The following is a 20420-nucleotide window of genomic DNA, read 5'->3' on the forward strand; positions in this document are numbered from 1 at the left end:
GGGAGGCCATCTAGGAATGAAGGGATTTAATGGGATTGAAAGATATTTGATGGGCTATAGTTTGTCAGGAGTGTCCAGCTGTGTTATTACAGCTGAAAAGTGAGAAGTGGCCTTCACAGCAATGGTTCCAGTGTAAATTAGTGGAACTTTTTACATTGAAAAAAAGCTTGTCGCGTTTGCTGCATCACTCTGTGATTGAAAATTTAGTTGCAGAATTACAGCTTGGAACACAAATGTTTTTCAGTTTTCCGTTTGAAGCTTATTTAATGACATCACGTATACACAAATCCACATATGGAGCAAGCATGTGGCTCGCAGATTTCACGTGCTTATTCGATTTAATGTGCTTAATGTGCGGGTTTAGCAGGGCATTCGAAGGCCAATATCTAATTAAGCCCTGCGTCAGGCAGCGCAAAGCTGTAAATGAACTGCGTGTCTGGGAGCAGAGGAAAATGGAGGAGTTGTCCGGTAGCTCTGTGAGCTGCGATAACGGAACACAACACTAACCGGTGCTCTCAGTCAGCTCCTGTCCCTCCACAGTCGCGCTCTTTCACAAACTCGGTACCTTTCGTAATGAAAGACTTTTATGCAACCACTGTGAAAACATTTCAGCTGCCAAGCGATCCTAATCGGGTTTAATAACCTCCTTCCTGGTGCTACCGAAGCTTTACGGAGGAGGATAATTTAGAAATCTCAGTTTTTAATTAAAATGCCGACCCTCTACTGGAAAAAAAAAACACACAGCTGATTACATAAGCTATAAATACTTTAATTAAGCGGCCTTTGTTCATTTGAAAATGTTGAGACGGAAATTTTGTTTTATGAGAAGCCTTTGGGTTTAGAGTTGGGGCTGCCTTGGGTCACATGACTCAGCCTGACACTTGATTTCATTTCCCACTTTACCAAAACACTTTTGAGCCTGAAGCTTCTGTTTAGGCGATGTGGCTCACAGAACGGGGGCCCTCCAAAGGGTTCTGGATGTCCTTAGACACAAGGTTAACAGTCTTCACAATTTTCAAGTCTGCTGGCATTCTTGAAAAAAGACATTTTGTCAAATTGAGAAAAATGTGACCGGTGTCTATTGAGGTGTGTGAGCTGAGGGAGGCTTGAACTGAGCGTGTCCGCTTTGCCCACGGTCCGCAGGTGGCTGAGAGCCTGATCCAGCGGGACGGGGACTTCCTGATCCGGGACTCCCTGTCCAGCCCGGGGAACTACGTGCTGACCTGCCAGTGGAAGAACTCCCCGCAGCACTTCAAGATCAACAGGAAGGTGGTGGCCATGAACGAGGCCTACTCCCGGGTGCAGTACCTGTTCGAGAGGGAGGGCTTCGACAGCGTCCCCGCCCTGGTGCGCTACTACGTGGGCAACCGCAAGCCGGTGTCCGAGGTGGTGGGCGCCATCATCTTCCAGCCCATCAACCGGGGCCTGCCCCTGCGCTGCCTGGAGGAGAAGTACGGGGTGGCGGCCGTCCGCGTGGAGGCCCTGGCGCCCGAGCGCAAGAGCCAGGTCTCCAAGCGCCTGAGCCTCAACATCATGAACGGGCACTCCCAGGACCAAACGCTGAGCCGTGGGAACCTCCTGAGGTGAGAGACAGGGCAGGCCCGCCGTACAGCCTCTCAGCGTCAGCTAGTCCAGGCCTGCAACGTGCTCAGTCTACCAGAGGAAAAGGACACGGTTGCGTGTGCTATCTCTCCAGTACATCTTTTCATTAAGTTAACCAAGCTTCAGGCCTCTGAACGAAAAAATGAGATGATTTTTTTAATGGCAGGTGAAATCGCTTAGTTCAGTTTCGGGATTGAACGGCAGCTCATAAACAACATATGTGAGGACGTAGCAGCGAAGCTAGTGCAGATAAGTACACGTCTAGGATAAAACATTCCTGTGGCTAAGGAACAGAGGCTCAGCCTGTGATGTAGAATAACCAAATGTCGCTCGCAAAGCCAAGCTAAACAACATCAGAAAATATCCCAACAAATTACAAGTTCCTATTTTACTCTGTGTATCTCACAATGTACAGTATCGGGTTTCTCCATTTTGGTTTTCTCAGTGCATGTGAGTAGACTGGTCTCAGTGTGTGTCGTGTGCTAAGGGGCACAGTCACATTGGCCTCTCTCTCTCTCTCCAACAGGAGCCGGGACAAGTGCGGAAGCCAGCCGGCGTGTCTGAACCACGTTCAGGACAGACGCCGACCCCTCAAAACTCATCAGTCAGAGAGCTTCCTCCCTCTCGGTAGGTTCCTGTCTCCTTCCTTTATCTCTCTTTATCTGAAACCCTCTAGCCTTTTTAAAACGTCCAGCTCTGACAGTCTTTAAAAAGGGATTTTTTTGTTGTTACATGCTATACTTCATCAAACAGTGAAGGCCTTTAAAAGTTGGTAAATCCTATTATTTTCAGCTGGGCTGCCTTCTGCTTTGTACTGACAGCTGAAGAGAAGGGTGTGAAATGCACATCAGAAATGGTAAAAGATATGTTCTTAAGAGAATGGCAGACCAGATTAGATGAGACGTGGATGAGAATTGGTTTGCTCTGAGCAAGTAAGAATACCAGAGGGTTTAGAGGCCAGCAGCACTGCCTCAGCCTGTGCCTGACACTGTAATTAAGCTGTCCATGTGGACTACAAATAGACAGCACTACGAGCAGCTTGAGAACAAAGACAGAAGCATGACTTCATTTTCACAGTGAAGGCTGTCGCAGGGCGTGAGTGTGAACGAGCTGCACCTTTTTTCCTGATCCAGGCTCCAGGCCGCAGCCCCAGTCCCAGGTCATGGAGCCCCAGCGCAGCCCCAGGTCCCCCGTGTTCCGGACGGGGAGCGAGCCGGCCCTCAGCCCCACGATGCCGCGGAGGCTGGCCACGGAGGTGCAGGCCGGGGAGGCCATACGGGGCTCCGACAGCCAGCTGTGCCCCAGGCCCCCGCCGAAGCCCAGCAAGGTGCCCTCCTTGAGGCTGCCCCGCTCCCCCCGCCTGCAGCGCCTCGCCCTCATGCCCCCCGCCCCTCCCCCCAAAGCGCAGCAGCCCAGCCCGGAGGTGAGCTACTGCGAGCTGAGCCCCTGCAGCCCGGCCGAGTGGGACGCCGTCTCCGGGCCGCTGCCTAGCAACAGCTACGTGGAGAGGCTGAGGACGGAGGAGGCCAGGAAGAGCCGCCTCAGCGCCTCGGACGCCAGCCTCCCCGGACACGTGCTGGACCGCAGCTCCTACCACCACGCCATCGAGGCCCTGGAGGACAGCGCCGAGGAGGAGGAGGGGGGCGAGGGGCCGCAGGCGGAGCTGCAGAGAGCGCGGAGGGGCAAGGAAGGAGAGCGAGCGGAGGAGAAGGGCAAGGGCTTCCGGAGGCCGGTGTTCGAGACGTCGTCGGCCTTCCGGCCGGGAGAGTTCGAGAGCAGGCTCCTGCCCTCCGAGAACAAGCCCCTGGAGATGTCTGTGCTGAAGAGAGCCAAAGAGCTGCTGTTGAACAAAGACCACCGGACCATCGCCAAGCACATCCTGCAGGCCGACTGCCAGGTACACTCCATATATTTTCAGTATTGAGTGGTCAAAATACATCTATAATCATGTGAAGGGGTCTTTTTACCCTAAAAAACTGACAGTCATATACAGTATGTCAGCACATTGTGTTTCCTGGGTGACAAGCTTTGTTTGTCTCTCTCCGTGTCTCTCTTTGGGTGGAGTTCTGGCACACAACAGCAGCCAAATGAGGAAAATCAATTCAGTTTAACTCAATGAGTCAAACATGTTTACAGAGTTTGATCTGAAAAACCCATGACTGGATGACTGGTTGCCTAGGCTTGAGGGAGACAACTTTACTGGTGTAAATAAAACAACAAAAAAAAACAGTCCAGAGCTATGGAAAACTAGTCTTTGTTATGTCATTTGGCAATTAAATTAAAACTGAGTGTTGACTTTATCAAGAGGGAGCACAGTCGACAATATATCCAAAGGTTATATAATACAAGCATGCACATAAGCTTGCTAAATGTCATCATAAAATCTACCCTTGTAACTTGTGTTTTATTTAAGATCAAACTTAAGCTTAACTTACATTTTAACACTACCACTAACTTTTTGATATCAATTTCAGGGAGTGGGAATGCCCTTCTATTGTAAGCTTTTGGTGGTATAAATGCTTTAATGGCCAACCTTTCAGTATGAACTTCTGTATCTGACAGGTTGCTAGGATACTGAATGTGACTGAAGAGGTGAAAGGTCAGATGGGAGTGAGCTCTGGTCTGGAGCTGGTAACGCTTCCACACGGCAGGCAGCTACGCCAGGACCTGATGGAAAGGTAAACTCCTGTCTACCATAGGTGCCAAACTTTGCCTCCTTCCTGTTTCCATGGTGTGAAATATCTTCCCATGATCCATGGTGTTCGGTGTTCTTTTTCAAATATTGACTGTTCCACATCTACAATAAATTTAATAACATCAGTCAGATGTACTGTGAGTAATGCGTAGTGAGATAGCAGTGCTACGCTCCAGTGCCGGGGTGGACGTAGCAGGGGCTGAGCGTGTCCCTCTGGCCCCGCCTCAGGCACAGCACCATGGCCATCGGAGTGGCGGTGGACATCCTGGGCTGCACGGGGAGCCTGGAGGAGCGCGCGACCACGCTCAACCGCCTCATCCTGGTGGCGCTGGAGCTCAAGGACTCCATGGGGGACCTCTACGCCTTCTCCTCCATCATGAAAGCCCTGGACATGCCCCAGGTAACCGCTCTAAAGCGCACATCACCATGCGCAGCAGGGAAACCCAGCTGTGGGACCCGAGTGCAGTCTTAAAGAAGGCTCTCAAAGGTAAAGCCGCAAAGAGAGGGCAATGGCCGTTGCAGTGAAACGATCCAGCGGTCCATTGAGAGCGAACACGTCTCCTCCAAACGGCAGCTCTAACAACACTGACCTGGTTCTGTCCTCTTGGTCACAGATCACAAGATTAGACCACACCTGGACCACCTTGAGAAGGAAATACACACAAACAGCCATCATCTATGAAAAGTCCCTCAAGCCCTTTTACAAGGGTCTGTATGAAGGAAGTGGTAAGGAACTCTTTTTCACTCCTTTCTTTGGTGCCTCCCGTTACAGTGGGAGCTGTTAGTCAATGTGTTGATAGCAGAAAAAAAGGGCAGCTGACCAGTGTGGTCAAATTTCTTTGTGGGATCCCTAGTGGATGTTCCCCTGGACAGCACCACGGTGCCCCTCCTGATGCCCCTGCTCACGCTGATGGAGCGGCCCGCCGTGGTCTTCGAGGGCATGGAGCTGTGGGAGAACAACGACCAAGGCTGCGAGATCATGCTGCGCCACCTGGAGGTGGCGCGGGCGGTGGCGCACAACGCCGACGGCTACAGCGCCAACGCCGAGCGCATCCTGAAAGGTAGGAGCCCAGTGCCAGGCACCCTGAGCAGAGCGGGGAACAGTCATCAGCTGGAACACCTGTAGAGGCTCTTTAGATGCAGTCTAGACCTCAGACGCTGTCTCTCTACAGCAGGCCTGTCAAATCCTGCTCCTGGAGATCTGCCACCCTGTAGGTTTTCACTCCAACCCTAACAAACCACACCTCATTCAACAGCTAGAGATCTTTTTTGAGTTGATAATTACAGTAGTAGAATCAGGTGCACAAAACTAGGGTTGAAATGAAAACCTACAGGATGGTAGATCTTCAAAAACAGGGTTAGGCAGCCCTGCTCTACAGCATCTGGAAAAGGAAGTTCTCCTCCGATGTGATTGGTTAAAACTAGCCTTATGTTTTAAATCACTGGTTGAGTAGGCTTGAATTGCTATGTCAAATTGGAATTCCACCTATTCATCTGATTTTTTAACTGCAGTATGACCATTGGCCTATTATGACAGTGCATCTCCATTCAATGTGTTCATCAGTCAGGCTTTTAGTACTGTTACTGTAGGTCATGAGCCTGAAAAACAAGGTTACTTCAGCATTGACCTCAAGTAACTCTGACTGGCTTAGAGCTGCATAATTTGGAAATCAGCAGAGCATGTCTTCCAAGTTGTTTATGAAACTCATGAGTCATGCTTTCTTTTCTACCCTCCCTACTTCACCTCGCCTGAAGATTTCAATCCTGACGAGGACATGCTGGAGATCTTCAAGACGGACTTTCAGCTTCGGCTGCTGTGGGGGAGCCGAGGGGCCACGGTCAACCAGACGGAGAGATACGAAAAGTTCAAACTGATCCTCAACGCCCTGTCCAGGAAGCTGGAGCCGGGAGTCAAGCAGACCGAGCTCTGAAGCTGAGGCTGGAAGGACCGCACGTACGCATGCGTACGTAAGGAGAGGCAAAGCCAATCGCAGCGGAGCGAGAATGCAAATAGCGCTCTGCTTTGCCCACAGCCCCCCATGCCCCTGTGTTTGAACCGGCAGAGCCAACTGCCGTCCTGCCTTTATCTGGCCACCGGAGGGAGACTGCAAGATCAATTTTTAACCTGAACTTGTCTGAAGTTACACCCTGACCCCCAGCCCTACCACATTTGTTGACAGGTCACCGTGGCTGATAAATATAAGAGACATGCACTGTGACTGGAGGGTCATTAGAAACAGCACTGTAGTTTGTATAAGCCCTGGGTTAGGTGAAATGGGCTGAAGGCCACTGCGGGCAGGTTTTCGGGGGAACTGAAACAGCATGTCACTCAATGCCCAATGGGCAATGACAACACTGGAGCTCTTCAAAGTGTTCGTGTGAAAAGGAAATACTTCTATGTATCACTAAAGTAGTGACTGAGATATAGTTCCCTTTTTAAAAGGGAGAGACTTTACGTGATATTTGTAGAAGTATAAGACAGATTTCCTCAGTGCCAAACCCGGGGGAAGGCTAGAAGATGGGAATCTCACAGTGGAACTCACAACGACGAGGTCCCCAAGAGGGAGGTTTCTCGTTTTGGTATAATCGGAATCCGACGACTTTCCGAATTAAAAAGCGTTTCAAAATCTAGAAAACATATTTCCTAGGTCCGCAATAGTTGCTTGAACAGATGTTGTTATGTGTTAATCAGTTGTTTATATGGCGTTTGTTGTGTGATAATCTGGTTAACATTGTGCAAAATGGTGTAAATAATAGCTAATAATGTTCAACGGTAAGCATGTGGATGCTAAACTATGTAATATATTTTCTCCTGAAAGATGACTGTAAATAATTACATAACTTTAATATCTTTATATGGAATCCTGTGTACACATAAATAAATGGATAAAGATAAAGGTACACATCTATCTAACTGAACTTGGAATTCATGCCTCTATGTAATGCATATTTCTAAGAGCACTGACAACCCTTCTGTGTGTTGTCTCTACATGCATCATGTCTTTAAATGCAGGTTATTAATCAATCACATGTGGTTTACAACACTGGGTTACAGGAAAATAGTATGACTTTTAGCCTTAAATGCAGTGAATGCAATTGTGTTAAAGATATATAGACACTAATAGAAGAGCACCCATTTGCTTATGGAAAAACATCTACAATGTATTTTTGCTTATTTCTTTTATTAGAACAAATTCAATAACAATTGTTGATCAAAGTGTCTCACAACAGTAAAAAGTAAAAAGGAATGTGCACAACAGTATGGACATATGGAATTACAGCTGCAGTATTCGATTACAAGCTTGCATACTTCGATATCTGTATGGGAATCCAAGGTCAATGTTGTGGCTATCATGTTCATGACTTGAGTAGATGACCTCATACACTGTGACACATAAATGACCTCATATTGATGCAAATGGTATTGAAAGAGATGGCAGACACTCACTGCTAATACTAAACATCCAACTAAACCAATAATATACCCTGTTTGTTCAGTTCATATACTGCAGAATGGATTTTCCCAGGTAGCTCATTTGGTAAATTACCTCAATACTCATTTATAGGCAACAACTGTTTGAGTCTCAGCGGATGAAGATGGCAACGGATAATGATGGCTATATTTTAGTGCACATTCATTCGACACATTGGTTATCATTAGTAAGAACAGCTAAAATTATGAGCCAAGGATTTGGTTATGAATTATTATGAATGTTATTATGAAACTGTACACATAAAAATGGCTGTAAGGAAACACTTTGACGAAGTCTATTGACAGGAATTTAGCAAAAACGGGAAATCGTTAACATTACGATACTGTTTCATTTCTCAGAACCATTAGATTACAATGAAATGCCAAAGGACAGAAGCATCCGGAAACCCATGGGGACATGTAGAGAGGAGGTGTGTAAATAAAAATGTGATGAAGAAGCAATACACTTTATTTTCATTAGACACACGAAAAGACTTTTTTTTTTTTACATGCTTTCAACCAATCAGCAGTCCTCTCCTTTCGCCACGGCAACTGCCGATCCCCCACACTCAACTGCTGTTTGTCGTGAGAGAATTCTTTACATTTGAAATCCTAACATCCAGACGGCCCCCCTTTTCTTCGACCTCCACCGCTGACGTGAACATAAATTAAAAAGAATTAATTTTAATAAAGACTTTCTACCGAAGTATACATACATAAAGTCCAGCAGCTTACCAGAACACTGGATACATTTTATTAAGATGCAAAAATGTCTCTGATACTTCACAGCTTTAAGGAGTATAAAGGTTACAGATTGAACATCGGTAGTTATTATTCAAAAAGTTTATTCTTATGTGCAGCTTAAAGCTAGCATTACAGCAATATATTATGCCAATATATGGTTTTACGTCTATTTACTCAAGTTCCCAATTAGAACGTGAAATATTTCTCTTCTGAATAACCGTGAGCCACCAGACAAAAATCTCTTATATTGGTCTGATATTCCGATAGTACAGGAAAAAGTTATGAATTGGAAATGCGCACTCTTTTGCCTCAATGGCATCCGTCATGTCAGCAATGCAGCATAATTATTATTAGCATATTTAATTGAATCTGTATTATAAGCGTTAAAAGAAAATGGGGGTAATGAAAGCCTACAGAGGAGAAGCTACCGGACAGGAGGATTTGAACAGGCCAGTATCCGCTGGTGATTCACTTATACGTTGTACTCCGCTGCCAAAGCCTTTAGTGTCTTAAAGCACGGCTGCCATTCCCTCTACATTTATACAAAAGGTAAGGTACACAGTCAATTTGCATTCACTCATTCATTTATTCATTTCTATTTAAAATGTTATAGGGGAAAAGTGCATTTAGTTAGACCAGATAAGACCAGGTTCCTATTGTGAATGACGTTTCCCATGAAAGCATGATTACTAACATATGAGCTAACAGCACAGATCTGGAGAGCGAATCATTCGCCTGATTAAAAACCCTATAAAAAGTCACAATAGAAAGACATTCAGTATGAAATAAAAGATGTTAATACATACAAAGTCCAGTAATAAAACTAACTAAATATATACATATGTATGCATACACATAAATATGCGTACGCATTGTTATATGTATAATCACATTCACAAATGTATGCGCTTAAGATGGACGTTTTGGAGATGCAGCACTCTTTTGGAAGCCATTGTGAAACTGCAGCATGCTCTCCCAGCATCTGCAGCACTGAGAGAGACAGAGACAGCAATGAAAAGAGCGACAGAGAGAGAGCAATAAAGAATGAGAAAGAACAACAGAGTAATAGAGCGACAGAGAGCAACAGAGAGAAAGGGAAAGAAGTAGAGAGCAGTAGATAAACAGAGTGGGAGAGAGGGAGGGGGAGAAGACGCTGTGTGGAGACAGGCTCCAGAGAAGCACCATAGGCAGCCAGCAGTGGAACAAGCCCTTGTGTGCCAGTACTGTGGGGCTGGCACAGGGCTGGTAGAGGCCCGCTGTTTGGTTCCATTAAGGCAAACACATTGCATGGAGGGCTGGAGTGTCGACTGGCAACTGCCCGCTTTTAAACGTATTTCTCATTGACTTCGTCTAGAGGAATCTCTGGGTCTTCAGGCTTTGCGGCCTGTTCCTGCGTGGCGGAGAGGTGCCCCCTGCTGGGCAGTAGGTGTCACTGCGCCTCTCTCCCTCGCTCTGGTCCGGGGTGCTGGTGCAGAGAGAAGCGTGGAGGATGGGGGGCCTCGCTCCGGGGGGGGTTGGGGTGGGGGGCCGTGGGGCGCGGGCTTGCCGTGGGGCTACTGCAGTTCTGCTTCTGCTTCTAAACTGAGCTGCTAACCTCTTTTTTTGGCACAACATGGACTCATAACAGCGCAACATAAAACTGAACATTCAGAATGGAGGTACTGGCATGGGGGAAATGTATCAAGAGTGAAGCAACGACCACAAGACACAAAAAAAGGAGGAGGAGGAGGATGAGGAAGAAGAATCGGATGACAGACAAGTTTAGATGCAAATGGGCGGAATATTAAAAACACAAGATGCGTCTAGGGCCCGGCTGAGTGTGGGCCCGCGGTTCGAGTCGGGAGTCATGCTGGAACGTGTTACGGCGAGCACACAGAGCGGCACAGGCAGACATTCCATACTGTACACGGGGGTGAGCATGGAGCGAGGCAGGCTGTTAGTGCTGGACACTGTCCTAAGGTCATGAAGTACACTTTTATTACAATCCCAGCTCTCTCTGGGGTGCAGACACCCTGACTCAGTAATCTACCCTGTTATTAGCCTCACCCGTCTAGCTCTCCTGCCCAGTATATGTTAAGCACGTGCTGCTCAGAGCAGCGTAAAAGGCAGGCTGGCAGCAAAAGTGCCTCGCCAAGAGGTTTCCCAGAAGCCTCCGCTGCTGTGGAATGATGTTAAATGGTAATGGATGCCTGCATGCAAACATGCAACCCTGCCGCTGAACCTCTCGGCAACTCCCCTAACCCCTCCCCACAGACCCAAGAGATCGAGAACTGCGTGTACCCTCCGTCAACGCCTGGCCAAACCGTGACTGACACGCGCACGCCTCCAACTCAGGAACCTGCAGTCCAAGAGGAGAGAGAGAAGAGCGTTACTGGGCCCGCGAGGCGTCGCGGTCACCCGCGCCTACGCGCGTCCGTGCGGCGCGCTAACGCCACGCACCTGCGGGTGGGGAGCCTAACGCACACCGCACAGCTAAAGAGGTGGGCTACAAGGACCGGAGGCTAAAAGCACCTGTGAGGTATCCGCAAAAGAGCAACTCATGTTCAGTGGGTGGCCGCCTTAGTCTGAAGTGTGGGAGGCATAAACGCAGTAACGTCCAACAGCATGAAGAGGAAATAAGCACTTAGATTTACCAGGTAAAACCGTGACATAAAATGACAGTGATGTAAGACCCTTGTGCTCCAGAAGACGAGAGGGGACACAAAATGGAGGAAAACCATTCCCAAACCTTTTTGTTCACAAAACGGTGGCAGATAGATGATCGATTGTAAATGAAGGAATCGGACGAATTAAGGAACATGCCACATTTCTCTAACAATTTGTAAAAAAAGATTTTTTTAAAATGAACAAATCAGTTACAATTAAAAACATAAATAACGCTTAAAGCTGGGACGCATGAAACAGCAGATCCTCCCCCAGGCAGAGCCGGTCCCCAAGGTAGTGCGGAACCTTCTGGAAGCCGCCCTTGCGCGCTCAGACGTAGAGAGCGTGCGCAGAGCCACGGGGGGGGGGGGGGAGGCCAATAAGAGCGCGTCCCCGTCCGTGAGCTCACGGCGTGAGTAGGCGGGGCCGCCGGCCGCTTGGGGAGGCCCGCGCGTGCAGAGCAGGAGGAGGAGGAGGACCAGTTTTTGTCAGAGTCACGCGCGTGTCATATGTAGGTGACCGCACCTTTGCTGTTCTTCTCTAGCGTGATCTCCACGTAGGACGTGGGCACGTAGCCCTCCTCGCCGCTCTGCTTGCGGGCACGCGTCCAGCCGTCGCCCTTGTCCTCCTCGATGATGTACAGGATCTCGTCCTCCTTCATCACCAGCGTGCCCTCGTTCTGCCCTGTGGGGGGAGGGGGGGGGGAGAGAGAGAGAGAGAGAGAGAGAGCAGCACGCTCAGAGATCAGACCACTGATCAGAGTGGCTCCGTTTCCTCCTAGCACCTAAACACTTGTTAATGCACTATGTCAGGATATGTGTAATTGCTTTGCTCTATAACACTTATCAGACACTCAGCCCACACACACACAAAAACTGAAATGGCTAACAATACGCACTTTACTCCACTTACTTGCTTTCCTCTCATACATATCTGTTTTCAAGATTATATGTCTGCGCAAGTCGCCAAGTTTTTTCAACTGAGACTAAGCCAATGTTACAGCCTAAGCATATCTGTGCAGTCCCAGTGAATTTGACTCGCATGCTAATCGATGGGCAGGAACCGCTGACATGGGTTTACTGGGTTTACTGCTGGCAAGTCCGTCTCTTGAAAACTTACTCAGCAGAGATGTCAGATACATAAATCACATTGTGCAGCCTAGATGTCTCAGGATCGTGTTAAACATACGGGGGCAGGGGTGATTGTATAGGCTAATAACGTTCACGTTAGCATACAACTTCGGGAACGTGCCATTTTACAATGCATTAGCTGTGAGTACTTCAGCCAGATTTTTGCAAACACATATCTGTGACTGCAGATCTATAACTGCAGCACCCACAGGTATGAACACACCCCGCAGCATTCCCATGCAAAACACACTCCAGGAGGAGACAGGCCAAGTGCTCCTAGGCAACACTCGAGCCGATCTTGGGAACTGTGCCGCAAGAGATTCCCAGAAATGGAATGTGAAAAAAAAAATCATCAAAGCTATCTGGGAAATTACGTTAGCTACTTTCACACTTACAATACATTTTCCTGCAGCAGAAAATTAAACACAGGGTAAGATTCTGTGCTTTGTCAATCTGTTGAGCAGAACCTGAATAGGAACTTACGCATTCATACATAACCAGTTATATCAGCTCATGATTTCAAACAATCTGTATTAAAACAGCTGTACCATTTAAGCTGTAGTCGAAGCAAAGCCATGAAAAAGCTTTCTGAATGAGCCTAATACTAAAATACACCTTACGGTTTCAATGTCTCTTAAAGTGCATGTTTAAAAGAATGAAGGTATTTAAATACAACAAACGAATACAATAGTTAATCTATTTATAAACGATGAGAAACACTAAGAGGAATGCGGGACACGCAGACAGCACTCTTCTCTATCGTACCGTCGAAGCCGTAGAGCGCTTTGCAGTGGCCGATGGCCGGGAGAGGGTCGTCGTCGTCAAACTCGTCGTCGAACTCGTGGGGGTCGGGCTGGGGGGGGCTGCGGTGCTCCTGGCTGGGGTCGTCAGTGTAGCTCCCCTCAGGACTGGAGCAGAGAGGGAGGGAGGGAGGGAGGGAGGGAGAGAGAGAGAGAGCAGGTAAGACTCCACATCCAGGCCAGGCTCGGCTCTCTGTACTGAGCTCCAGTGTATACATCAGAGCCAGCTTGCAGCCAATCCAAATGCAAAGTGAACCCTGAGTATTAATAGGCTGGCTAGAGTATCAGATTTGGTGGTTAAATTAGCATTAAACAGCTTCCTTTTTCCCATTACGTGGAGCAGAGTGCATTGTGGGGACTCGATGCCCTCTGACCTCTCTCTGCCGTGGGGCGCATGGTGGTTGACATCTGCACTGGCGCGTCGGTCTCCTCGCGAACTCTGTTTCCCCTCCACCTCCGACAGCCAGCTCTGAGAGAGTCAAACACACGAGCACACACACACACACACACACACACAGTCAGACATACATTTAACATATTTAGACCCCAAAAAGTCTTTAAATTGTCTTAAAATCAACACAGTTCAGTGTAACCCCAGGGAATTATTCCCAGAAGGCAGAGTCACATCCGGTGTAATGCCGTCTGTGGACAATTACTGACAAAGGAAAACGTAATGACCGCGTGTGTCCTCCAGGTGGTGCTCACGACACAGAGCTACATGGCTGTCCTAGAGCTAAACGGCGTACACTAAAGATAGCCCTGCATGATTACTGAAACATCTTCAGTCATTTGATACACTATAAGCCCTTTGAATCTTTCATAAGAATTACCTGCAACCATTTTATTTATGATCGGGATTTCAAGTGGATTTGATTAATTGAAAGCAGACAGTATCAAATACACTTCTACCGTCCCATCCAAAAAAGCAACTTAAGTTGTTCCACACCGTCTTGTGGGCGGGTGGGGGCAGCAGAAAAATGTCATAGCTGGATGTGCTGACCGAGTACATCACGAGTATCGTAAAATAGATCTTCTGTGCTCTAAAAAGGAAACAGTGCATTTTCCTGCTAGGCGCAGTGATAAACTGCAAACTCCACAGAGAAGGTGCGCGGACCGCTGTGCTCCGGTAAAGGCCGGAGGAGGCGGGGGAAGAGTGAGGTCACGGGGCCTCTCACCTCGTTCTTATGGATCTCCGAGCGCAGCCTCTCCATGTTGCACATGGTCTCGGAGATCTTGGGCTGCAGGCTGCCGGGGTCTCCCATCTGCGGGTTCTTCTCGTACACGTCCTTCATCTTGTTCAGCGCATCTCTGACACACACAGACACAGGCAAGGAAAAAGCAGACTGTAAAATACAGACAGTGGCGGCTTGTTCCGTTTTGTTTGGTCAACACACGTTTTGTGCCATGTATACACCATACTAGAAACCGCACAAGGAGTTTGGCTGGAAAACGTTTTCCAATTAGGGGAGAAATTTCACCATCTGCTATAATATTGAGATGCATAAACAGCATATTCTACCCACTGCAATAAACATACGTATCCATATGCGTGTCTTAAATACTATAGCATAGAATATGACAATTGAGCGTTCTCAAAATCAGTGAAAAACACCGTCAACACAATGAACGCTCGAGGTGCAAACAGTATGTTCATTATGCATAAAAAAAATTATTTCTGGAATAGTCTAAATCTCTGACATCACCACCTTTTCTCCTGGCTTCTGCGGACAGGGTAGGTTGTGCAATCAGCCCAGCGACCTTATTTTTTGTTCGCCGTGTTCCTCCTTTGTTTTCTTGTTTTCCAAAACAAAACGCGTTGGCCCGATAGAGAGGTGGGAGCCAACAAGCTCTGCACAGAAAGTACACTTGCGCCGGGACATCCGATGGACTGTGCTCACAAACCTCCCACTGCTGCCATGACAACACCCCCCCCACACACACACACACCCTACCTTTGGTCCACCTCCTTCTGCAGCTCTTTGCTCAGCTCGTCTATCCGCTGCTGCAGCCTCTTGCGCCTCTGTTCGGGCGGAAGGTGACTGAAGTCTTCCAACGTCGGGGCCTAGGTGTGAAAAATGCGACAGGGCGGTCACAGAAACGCCATGAGCCGCCACCACAGAAACACCGGGCTGCTCACGGCAAACTTCGGAGCAGGGCTCCTCAATCTTATGCAGAAAGGGCCGGTGTGGGTGCAGGCTTTTGTTTCAGCCAAGCAGTAACATATTGTTATTCTACTAATCAAGGTCCTCAGCAGAGATTCGAGGTTGATTAGTAGAATCAGGTGTAGGTGTGTAACCGCTTGGTTCGAACAAAAGTCTACACCCACACCAACCCTTTTGGAACAGGACTGAGGACCCTGCTTCAGAGGGTCAGAAAGGTGCGACATCACACATCGAAGAGTGAGAAACGTGGAGAGGCAAAAGCGGAAGTTCCTCGCTGTAGCTGCAGTGACTCAAACCACAAACTTGGAGACGGCTTGAACCAACGCAGAACCCGCTGCTTTAACAAGTTACAAATCAGGCCAAGATGGAAGACTCCTCCAACGTGTCTTTTCCACAGTGGGAAGCACGGCTGGCCCTGCCGGCTGACAAGGCTTGCTCGGATCTGACACAGCAGTACCAGGGCTCCAATACGTGAAACCACCTAACAATCTGAGCAGGACATGGCCACACTATTACCGACCATTTTTATAGACACTAGTTTCACTATCAGTTCTTTCCAGGAATTAACCAGCTTGCTAAAACGCAAGTAAAGCTTTATATATATATATATCTCAATACTAGTATATTTGTAAGTATACACCTATACACATCTACAACATACACCCATATGAGTGGAGGGGGATACATGCTACAAAGCCATGTGGATGCCTAATCCTGAAATGGTTAAATAGCTGACTACACTGCGTGGACTCTTGGCTAAACCCCGTGCTTTTAAGGCCTCCTCAGGATTGTAATTTATAATTGGCACGCTGAACATCCTGCTGCAGCAGGAATCACAGCGAAAGGAGAAGACGTTTCGAAAAGAGTGTTTATTCCTCCCAGAGAAAGTTCTAGAGAAAGACGGGAGGGAGCACTGGATAAACAGCTGAAGGACACACACCGCATCACTGCACTAGAACCGGGGAGACGCAGCTTACCAGCTTCACTGACCACTGTGCCGTTCATTGGTTGTAAAATGGCAATTAAAAAAGGGAGAGAGAAAAAAAAAAATTCACTCAGCATTTGAGGAAAAAAATACGAATCTTTTGTATTTGTTTGGGCTTGTGCAACTGCAGCATCTGCTTTGTGTAAAGTTGTGCCTTTGTGTAATATTCTGCCCAGGAGAAGGCCAGTCTATGGTATGCCCTGCTGGTTTTCCCTTTATAAAACGTGGCCATCCAGACTGCACCCTTCCACAGACAACCTGGGTCTGTGATTTTGGGCTGAGAGAGTGCCATTGTGACCACAGCTCATTCCCAGCATCCTCTGGGGGGCTTGCCAGTGGCTTCTTTCATTAGATAACAGCAAAAAGACTCCCTGTAGACCCAAAGGAAGAGGGAGCGGTGGCACTAGGCTGGGCTGAGCTGGGTAGGACTCTGACTGTACAGTGAGTGCTCAGAGTCGATGCATGTGCGCCTCACACACTCACAAAAACCAGGAGAAGTGTGACTCAGAGCTCAACAAACACCAACTCTGAGTCACGCACGAATGCCGTATCCACGTTGCACATTTTAACGCTTTCAGGCTTGTTTCAATTTCACACTTTCAAACAAGAGAAATATGTTGTACTAAATATTGTGATTACAGGGGAAAAGCAGAGGTTCAGGTTTAGGACAGATTACAAGCCAGTGTGCTGTATAAGAAAAAATATTACCCTGTAAAGCACAACCCTGGATGTAACTAAATAAATTTTATATGCATGAGTAATGACTGTACACCTTTCGTGAGGCCATTTTCAACTGGAACTTTTCCAGTTCCGTTATCAAATGAACACATTTTGAGGCCTCTGCATATCCACTCATACGACTGCACAGCTTGATTCCAAACCCCAGGAGGCAGCTCCGGTGAAATTGGAGATTTGGAGATATTTCACCGCCGTATACAGACATAACTCCAGCGGGACGGGCGCGTGCCTCACCGCCCTTCCTCAGAGGGCAGACGGGACGGGACGTCCCGCGGCGAGGCGTCCCAGTGATTTACCCCCGCCCATCCATTAGGAAGATTAAAGCCAGCCTCAGCAGCATTCCCAGCATCGGCCTACCTGGAGCTACAGCTAATCAATGCCCCCGAGCGCTAACGTTCCCCCGGAACACCCGCTTCACCCTGTCGCTGTCACCGTTTAGCCGATGACATGGTGACTCAGCGCGGTAAATCTACCCATCCCAAACACATCACTGACCGCGGCGGGACTGGGAAACGACCCAGCCCAGCTCAGGCACTGACAAGCAGGACAGTGGAGACGGTAACACTGCAAGGCGGTGCCTTAACAATTCCTGTTCAAACAGACAGAGGATTCATGCAGTGAGAGGGAAATGGCACCGCACACACACTGCACACTCCACACGCCGGGCTAGCCTCTTACCCCGCGCTTCAGACCCCGGAAGGACGGGATTCGGGGTTTGACCGTCCTCATTTCGGACAGACAGTACGCTATGGGGTCGCTCGAAAATTTGGGCGACTGAGAATGGCTGGAAGCGGAGCAGGGGCGGGAAGGGGGAGGGGAGGTGGGCGGAGACTGGGGTTCAAACAAATGCAGGTCATCAGCTGGTTGGCCAAACATTAGCCATTCCCTGAAAAAGGGATCTTGAGCATATTAAATTCAACATTCCTCTTCAAGCCAATGCATTGGCAGAGATATAAAACATCTTCCATGCGTTTGTTTTGTCCACATATTAATCCACAGATAAACAGATTTGTTATCCTAAAATATATCAAAGAGCTAGAAAATATCAAGGGACAATTACGACAAGGTATTGCACACATCAGTGTGCAGAATAACAGATTAGAGAAAAGAACTGTGCACACATATCTGTATTAATTAGACGCGGAGCATTTACATTGAAATGAAGAAAAACAGGAACACAAGGCAAGCCAGTACAAGTCGAAGCCCCACCAACGAGTTATTCATTAACAAGTCATTTTTTACAGCTTTGAGAGGACAAAGTGCACTTCACGTGAAGGTGTAGAAAACGCAGAACCGCACGCGGGTCACTGCAACGGTGGCCCACGTCCAATGTGTTAACTCCAGTCATTTAACACAACTCACCCACCAAAAGCAAATAAAAGCACACCCTGGTCCAAAGCTGCTGTATGCATAATCACTAACTGTAATGACTACCTACTTGCAGATGCCTTTTATTATGGTGAAATTACAGTATCTTGCACTGCATAGCTCATTCGAGACCTTCTCCTAAAGCACGCCAGGTTTGGCACGTTGCTAAGGGAACGGCAGCGGTGTACCAGCTGGGACCTGAACCTTCAAACCGCTAATTCCACACTTGCCCTAAATAAGGAGAGGAACAGAGAGCATGCCGGGAGCCGCCTCCCTCGCTCGTCTGTCAGCGCGCTGGGAGTGTTTCGGGCCGGTGCCAGCTCCCTGTCCTCCGATATACCATTAAAAGCGGGAGCTTCAAAAGCAGCGGTTAAATGACATCACTCCTTCAACACAGGAATAACGGCGAAGGCCGCCCTTGCCTTGGGTTTCTTTCCAAACAGCCACAGCTTGTTCTTGGCCCTGCTCACGGAGTGCTTCGGGTCGGGCCGCACCGCCTCGTTCTTGGGCGTGCTGATGGTGCCGTCGGAGCCCGTCCGGTAGATGTTCTGACTGTAGTCCTCGAAAGGGAAGTCGACCGGGGGCTCAAAGCCGGACTTGAAAGACTCCACCACAATCGCCGAATCCTGAGAAAACAGACGGGACAGTGCGGTCTATAAAAGGATATGACCCTGCGCGGCCATACCAGTACCAGGCTGGTGACCACAGGGCTTCAGGGCCAAACCCTTAGAGGGAACAGTGCTGTCATGCCTCTGAGAAAGACATTTATAGAGCGTGTGCTATGTCAGGAGCGTGTGCAAGAAAATAAAAACATGGACGGCTAACGAGGTGCAGCACTGCTGGTGGGAATCTACAGTCAGCCAGTATGAGGGTGGGGAGCTCCAGACCCGGCTAGCCGAGCGCAGAGTCGCTGGCAGAGCCGCTTTCAGGGCGACCGGGGGATTGCTTAGGTCCCGGCGCACTTTTAAACCGAGCGACGGACTCACCCTCCTCTCGTCCACCGACTTGGCGGCCACCACCATGCCGTCCAGGCACTTGGAGATGATGGGGATGACGCGCCTCTCCACCTCGGCGAAGCTCCTGTACGTCTCGCCCAGCTTGACCGTCCGCCGCTCGTCCATGTCCTGCAGGTTCTGCGGGCACAGGGGACGGGCGCAGCTACGGATCAGGCAGCTTCACACTCAGTACAGCGCGGGTACAATGAGCGGGCACAGAGGACGGGCACAGCTACAGGTGGGCAGTGCGGTGCCCGCAGAACAGTTTCACACTCAGTACGGCGAGGGAACAGCGGCGGGTGTGGGGATTGGCACAGATCAGGCACTATGGTGTCTGCAGAACAGCTTCCCACTCAGTACAGAGTGGGTATGAAGAGCGGGCACAGCTGTGTGTGTGCTGACGGGCACAGGTCGGGCACCGTGGTGAAACCGCGGGCACAGGTGCGCGGGCGGTGGCGGCGGCGGCGGCTCACCTTGAATATCTGAGGGATGGCCACGTTGAAGTGCTTCCACTGCTCCCCGTTAAAGTTCTGCAGCTGGGCGGCATACTCATTCTTGCTCTCGTCCGCCATGTGCGTCCGCAGGTAGAGCTGGGACTTCGCCTACGACGCACACCACAGGGCACGACCGACGTGCACGTCCCGCCCCCCCCCGGGTCATTTCCGCCACGTAAAACCGGCACCAATTACCACAGAAGTATCCGTTTATAATCCTCCTATTAAAACCTGTCCTCTCAGGAATATCGGTTTTGTGCGAGGAAGAAATAAAAAGCAAATGGAAAAACATTATGTGGCCCAGATGTGCAGTAATGTTTCTTTCAATGGGTTTGCTAAACCAATAAGGCCTACTGAGCAGATTGTGGGATGTGACCATGGGAATAGAGCTGAATGTTTGGAAACAGAACCTACCTTCTCCACTTCTGATTTGGTGGCGTTGGCATCGTTGTCTAGCCTCTCGTAGCTGATCTGCGATTTCTCCGCTTCTTTGCATTCCCGCTCAAACTTCTTCTTGCTCTGAGAAGTTCGCAAAGGGGCAAAAACAAAACGCGCCAAGAAAAGGGCTCAATCAAAGACTCGACCCTCTCGG

At 48.8% G+C, this 20420-nt stretch overlaps 2 protein-coding genes across 7 annotated transcripts in view; one reads left to right on the plus strand and one right to left on the minus strand.

The window, feature by feature from the left end:
- Positions 1-7216, plus strand: part of bcar3 (BCAR3 adaptor protein, NSP family member) — a 62100-nt gene extending 54884 nt beyond the window's left edge. For all 5 annotated transcript variants that reach the window (XM_064333337.1, XM_064333336.1, XM_064333338.1 and 2 more), the window contains 8 exons: positions 1144-1583; positions 2129-2229; positions 2736-3499; positions 4165-4280; positions 4526-4697; positions 4912-5023; positions 5152-5358; positions 6053-7216. In XM_064333337.1, the coding sequence (XP_064189407.1) occupies positions 1144-1583; positions 2129-2229; positions 2736-3499; positions 4165-4280; positions 4526-4697; positions 4912-5023; positions 5152-5358; positions 6053-6228 (2088 nt within the window). In that variant the 3' untranslated portion in view covers positions 6229-7216. The remainder of the gene's footprint in view (positions 1-1143; positions 1584-2128; positions 2230-2735; positions 3500-4164; positions 4281-4525; positions 4698-4911; positions 5024-5151; positions 5359-6052) is intronic.
- A 1863-nt stretch (positions 7217-9079) lies between these two features.
- fnbp1l (formin binding protein 1-like) overlaps positions 9080-20420 on the minus strand; it is a 47459-nt gene continuing 36118 nt past the window's right edge. Inside the window, exons 6-15 of one of the 2 annotated variants that reach the window (XM_064333343.1) lie at positions 20243-20347; positions 19808-19936; positions 19326-19472; positions 18762-18965; positions 15039-15148; positions 14262-14394; positions 13461-13555; positions 13052-13194; positions 11682-11840; positions 9080-10851 (exon numbers count right to left, since the gene is read on the minus strand). In XM_064333343.1, the coding sequence (XP_064189413.1) occupies positions 10844-10851; positions 11682-11840; positions 13052-13194; positions 13461-13555; positions 14262-14394; positions 15039-15148; positions 18762-18965; positions 19326-19472; positions 19808-19936; positions 20243-20347 (1233 nt within the window). In that variant the 3' untranslated portion in view covers positions 9080-10843. Of the gene's footprint in view, positions 11841-13051; positions 13195-13460; positions 13556-14261; positions 14395-15038; positions 15149-18761; positions 18966-19325; positions 19473-19807; positions 19937-20242; positions 20348-20420 lie in introns of both variants that reach the window. The other variant, XM_064333342.1, reaches the window with a different exon arrangement.

Source organism: Anguilla rostrata, chromosome 4 (genome assembly GCF_018555375.3).
Source record: "Anguilla rostrata isolate EN2019 chromosome 4, ASM1855537v3, whole genome shotgun sequence".
NCBI lineage: Eukaryota > Metazoa > Chordata > Actinopteri > Anguilliformes > Anguillidae > Anguilla > Anguilla rostrata.